This window comes from Pholcus phalangioides, unplaced genomic scaffold, assembly GCF_987345545.1.
Source record: "Pholcus phalangioides strain wild (caught in Gottingen) unplaced genomic scaffold, Ppha-v1.0 ptg000022l_1, whole genome shotgun sequence".
In the NCBI taxonomy this organism is placed as follows: Eukaryota; Metazoa; Arthropoda; class Arachnida; order Araneae; family Pholcidae; genus Pholcus; species Pholcus phalangioides.
The window spans coordinates 15,383,587-15,389,586 of NW_028301615.1; the positions used below are offsets into that span (position 1 = coordinate 15,383,587).

General features: G+C 38.7%; 1 protein-coding gene across 1 annotated transcript in view; it reads left to right on the forward strand.

Annotated features, from left to right (window-relative positions):
- LOC149069519 (stromelysin-1-like) overlaps positions 1 to 5,568 on the forward strand; it is a 47,696-nt gene extending 42,128 nt beyond the window's left edge. The window contains exons 10-11 of the mRNA XM_089249652.1: positions 462 to 643; positions 2,536 to 5,568. Coding sequence (XP_089105778.1) covers positions 462 to 643; positions 2,536 to 2,808 — 455 coding nt within the window. The 3' untranslated portion in view covers positions 2,809 to 5,568. The remainder of the gene's footprint in view (positions 1 to 461; positions 644 to 2,535) is intronic.
- Positions 5,569 to 6,000: the final 432 nt, after the last annotated feature.

The following is a 6,000-nucleotide window of genomic DNA, read 5'->3' on the forward strand; positions in this document are numbered from 1 at the left end:
GATGGTGATGATTATGACGTCTATTCAAAAAGCCTCATTACTGAGAGTATTGAAAATGTGGCAAACCATTATAAAGGCATAAACTATTATACATAACTGGCAGCGTTAAAGAAGCGACAAACCATTGTAAAGCCATATACACGTCTTAAACGCATTGCTAGGGAACCACGGTAACCAAAGTAAACGTTCGGAAAGTGATTGTTGAGGCCCAAAAACCATTGTTGCCGGACAGTTTTTTGCCCATTTGGGGCATTTGCCCTGGTCTTACGAAATTTTAAAGTAGCCTATCGTTCAAGTCGGGTCCCATTTGGTATATATGCAAAATTTGGCAAGGATCGATCTAAAATTGTAGATTTGTATAGAGAACATACACACACACACACACAGACACACACACAGAAAATCAATTTTATATATATAGATAGATATAAATGTTATATTAATTCATATTCTGAATGCAGGGAATGAATACTGGAGGTACGACAGCAGCAGCGAACCCGCCGTGAGTCCGAAATATCCTCGATCGATCAGTAACTGGAATGGTTTACCGAACGACGTAGATGCCGCTTTCCAGTGGGAGAACAGCAAGACTTATTTCTTCAAGAGCGACAAGTATTACAGGTTCAATGATGCTACCTTCGAGGTAAAATGCGTATTTGTATTATATGGAGCATTCTATTTTATTTTGGTAGGCTGTGAATTTCAACCAGAACCAGATAAGGACACCTTAACCAACACTGGTGTTAATGCAATACCCCTAAAGATCTTAAGGGGGTATTGCCTTAACATCAGTTGCCTATAATTTATTCAATCAAAAACTGGTCACCGGTTTTAATCAAAGTAGCTGGTGTTTCAGTTCAATGATGTTTCTTGAATGCGATATAGTACTCTACTGAAGGGGTTCTTAACACCCGGGGTCTGTTGTGCTATGGGTCACGACCCAAACTTGATTCGCCAGGTCTTCCAGGAAGGATCGTACAAATCCATCTAGAACCAGGAATCCCCTGAGCTAAAAACGACCCAAACTTGGGTCGTATGGGCTTCCCACATGGGTCGTACAAATCCACTTACAGTCAGGGATTCTTGATGTATAGGTCACTACACAGGTTTTATTCTCGAAGGCTTCCGTGATAGGTCGTACAAATACACTTACAGCCAGGGGCTCTTGGGCTACGACCCACACTTGATTCGTGAGGGTCTTCCGAGAAGGCATCGTATGAATCTACAGTCAGGGATTCTTGAGCTATGGGTCACCAAAACTTGATTCACGGGGTATTTTGAGATGGCTCGTATGAATCCGTTACAGCCAGGGTGTTCTCAAGCTACAGGTCACTACGCAAATTTGATTCGCAGGGCTTTCGAGGTAGGTCGTGAAAATCCACTTACAGACAGGGATTCCTGAGCTATGGGTTGCGGCCCTAACTTGATTCACGGGGGCTTTTGAGACAGGTCGTAGAAAATCCACTTACAGTCCTGTAATAAATATTCACTTATTTCCAAAAAAACAAACAGTCCTGTGGGTCGCGAAGCTGATCTTTTTTGTTGGTTTTGGGTCGCCGCTGAAAATTCTTAAGTACCCACCTCTACTGTATAGTTATTTTCAATATTTTTTAGAAAGCACATTTTTTTTCCATACGAGAAATGAAACAAAAATAAAAAATATTCAGCTCAGCCAGTTTTTTTTAAGCAGACTGATGCTTAGTATTTTTTATAGTTCATAGATGGCAGCAGGGTTTCGAATGTAACTGTATTATTTTTATTATTTACGTACTCAATATGCGAGTAAAAGCGTTGAAAAATGTAGTGTAACGGGAAACATTCCCCTGAACTTGGAATCGAGGATGCATACGCACTCGTCTTTGGCTATGTTCCTTACGTAATTTTACAACAGAGAAGATGCCACTACACCAAGTATGAATAACTACAGTTTTTCAACCAAAAATAACCACTGTTAATATGTACACTGTACATATTTAAAGGCCTCAAATATGCCACTGCAAGCCCGTCATTTAGGGGGAGGGGGGCAGGGGAGCCCCCCCTCTGGCTTTTGAAAATACACTACAAATAGTATATATATATATATATATATATGCGTACCTTTAGTACATGCTCTTTGCCCCCCCCCCCCGGAAAAAGTTCAAATGACGGCCCTGTGTGCCACGGGTAACGCAATAATGTGGAACTGCACCACAAACCGCTTAAGTACTCTGGAACTGTGTCGCGGATCACGTGAGCACCGCAGGTCATTTAAGCAATCTGTAAGCGTGTCGCAGGTCACTTTGGTGATCTGTAAATGTGCCACTAGTTTCATTTTTACAAAATTATGTTCGAGGTCACGGGCCACATCAGATGACTCCGAGGGCCACATTTATGTTGGTCATATGCGTTTTAGCACATGCATAGTACACTCACACAACATGTTCCGACATGTACAGATTCGTTAATAACTCCGCAGAGGAATATGTTCGGTTAAGTAGTCATTTTCTCGACACCCTGTATATGTTTGTTTTCAATCTTGTTTGTTTTTTCCCTCAGGTTGATGACGCAAAACCTGCGTATCCCCGCTCGACGTCCATATGGTGGTTCGACTGCCGGTCGATATCCCACAGGACAGATCCGTCGACGACGACTAACAACGAAATGAGTGAAGACCTACTGGAAATTATCCCGGATTCGAACTCTTTCACGGGAAGGAGTCGGCCAATATCCATGGCATTTGCATCATCCAGCCCAAAGATTCATCGCATCTCATTACCATTGATGTCATTCGCTTCAACGCTTGTGTTTCTGATTCGGTTGACGTACTGAGCACGCGCTTCAAAGAGTCAAAAAAAAAACTGCCAAGATCGATTACATTTTTCAGAAGATAGGTGACATCATGTCGTCGCAAAACATGCATGAACACCAGAACTTGCTCGGTCGAATGGAGATCTCTGAAAAATCGGCATTTATTCTTATAAATTGCAATTTCGTGTCTATGAGACTGCTGGACGTTGGCTATAAGAAACGGACTGGATCTGGAAATTTCGCAACGCGACGTTTTGTCCCTGACATTTCGATGGCATTTCTCCTCCAACATTACGCCTGCTCTGACCGTGTGAGTGACCCCGTAAGTGACTGACTCTGTGAGTGACCAAGTGATCGGGCGAGAGACCAAATGAATGATCGTATGAGTATGTGTGAGTGAATGTATGATTGAGTAAATCACCATATGAATAATCAAGTGAATGAGTGGATGACCGTATCAGTGGCTGTGTATGAGTAACCAAGTACCTGACCGTATGAGTGACGGTATTACTAATCAAGTTTGTGACCGTATGAGTGGTCAAGTGCATGGCCGTTTACGTGATCAAGTTAGCGACCGTATCAGTGACCACACTCATTACGCTTGCTCTGACCGTGTGAGTGACCAAGTGATTGGGTGAGAGACCAAATTAATGATCGTATGAGTAAGTATGAGTGACTGTATGATTGAGTAAATCACCATATGAATAAGCAAGTGTGTGACTGTATGAGTGAGTAAATCACCATATGAATAAGCAAGTGTGTGACTGTATGAGTGAGTGGATGACCGTATCAGTGGCTGTGTTATGAGTAATCAAGTATCTGAACGTATGAGTGACCGTATTACTAATAAGTTTGTGACCATATGAGTGACCACACTCACTTAGTCTCTCATACTGTCACTTACTCATACGATCACCCACTATGCACTCCCTTGGTCAGTCTTACGGTGACTCATACGGTCACACCCTTTCACTAATATGGTCACTCATGCGGTCAGGCTGAGGAGTAATGTCGGGGCGAATTGTCAGGGGTGAAATTTCCGTAAACGGACACGCCCGAATAGAGAAATCGTTGTTCTCGGTTTGACTCAGGAAGACTATAAGGAGATATAAAGACTCCAGTCATAAGCATTACAATAACTTTTCTGTCGAATTTTGTTTAGTCAAATTTATGCAATTTTTAAATGTTCCTCTGGGAGTGAAAAAAATTTTTTTTTTTGTTTTTTGTTTTGTGTGCATAAAATAAGACAATTTCATATCCCATAATTGGTCGATTGATTGTCACATCAAAGTCTCTATCGTGTTACCCTGAAATTCTAAGGATACGATTTGGATAAGATTCTGTGACACCACATGTATTGTTGACGAGTCGTACTGGTTCCAATTACCTCTCCCGATGTCTCGGCCGAACACATAATTTAAGTTTGGTCGTAAATAAGCGGGGAAGTGTGGGGGGCGGGGGTGAAGTTGTGGAAGGGGACATGTTGCTGGTTGGCTTGTTTCTGGCTGTGTGGCCTGATATAGGTGGTTTGTTGGTCGAATATCTTCTTCAGCCGAGGTATCATTGTACAGTATACCCCATGGGACAAAAATGCAGGAATATCATTTAAAAAAGGGGACATTATTGTATAATATGTGCATTAGCACCGACGTGAAGAAGACATTGAAGGGAGGCTGAAAGTTGTTGGTCGTCCCGTATATATGGGATTCAAGCACGTAAGCCGGAAAGGGAGGGTGCAATGCATTGCATTTTCAGAAATTATTGGAGGGCTCAGCCCCATTACAAAATTTATTGGGGGGGGGGGGAAAGGTCAAATGGTCTCAGCCCCTAGGTTCCGGTGCGTTTATGAATCGATATTTTATTCCTGCATTTGAATGTCCCGTACTATACGGGACATATGGTCACGCCACTCGTGCAGTTAGAGGTCCATCGAATTGTTTCAGACGTTTTACTAGTCCTTGGCTTTTTGGAAAGGTTGAGAAATGCAGATCTAAAAGATAAATTTTAAATATAGCTGAAGAGCAGCCATATCTCGTTCTATCATTGCAAAATAATAATAATCGTATATAATAATAATTAATACTTTTGCAGCTCCACTGCATGGAGCAACCACATCTGTCGACTGAATTTTTGCGCAGTTTTGGCGAGAATTGGATTGATATTCTGGTTTCCCTACATAAAAATATGGTCACCCTAATCAAGTTATTATGAAACATACACAGTGATATGGAAATGAATGAGTCGACAGCCTCCCCCCACCCCCGCCCCTCATTCAAGGAGGAACTCCGAAATCATTGAAAATTTTATTCATTTTAAATATTTTTATTTATTTTTCCCAAATTTTTCATATAATATGATTCATTGTTTTCAATTGGTTCAATGTTTTATCACTGATATATTTATGAATTCGATTATGAATTATGAAAATGATAAATTTATGAATTGGATTATAAGTTATTGAACTGATAAATTTGTGAATCGGATCATAAATTATGAAATTGATAAATTTTTAAAATGATAACTCATGGAAGTGATAACATTTTGCACTAAATAATATGAAATTGCGACACAGTTATTAAATTATAAAATTATGGCATAACAATAAATTGATAAATTTATGAAATGACAAATGTATGAGATCATAAATCATGAAATTAATGAATTTATGAAACGATAAATCATGAAACCATAAAAAAAATTTTATGGAATAATGAACAGATAAATTTATAATCATGAAATCGTCAAAACTTATAAAATTTTTAATCATGAAATAATTTACAAAATGATAAATCACTAGAAAAATTTATAAAATGATAAATCACGAGAAAAATTTATAAAATGATAAATAACGAGAAAAATTTATAAAATGATAAATAACGAGAAAAATTTATAAAATGATAAATCACGAGAAAAATTTATAAAATGATAAACATTGAGATAAAAATTTACGGGATCATAAACGGATAAATTTATAATCGTTATATCGACAAAACTTATAAAATGATAAATCTTGAGATAATTTGCAAATTGATAAACTATGAGATAACATTTTATAAAATTATAAACCTCGAGATACATTTATAAAATGATAAATCACGAGAAAAAAACAGAAAATAATAAACCATGAGAGAAATTTGTAAAACCGATTTGATCCTGAAATTTTTAAATGTATGAACCCCTTAATCATTAGTTGAATTCATCAGGTCTTCATGT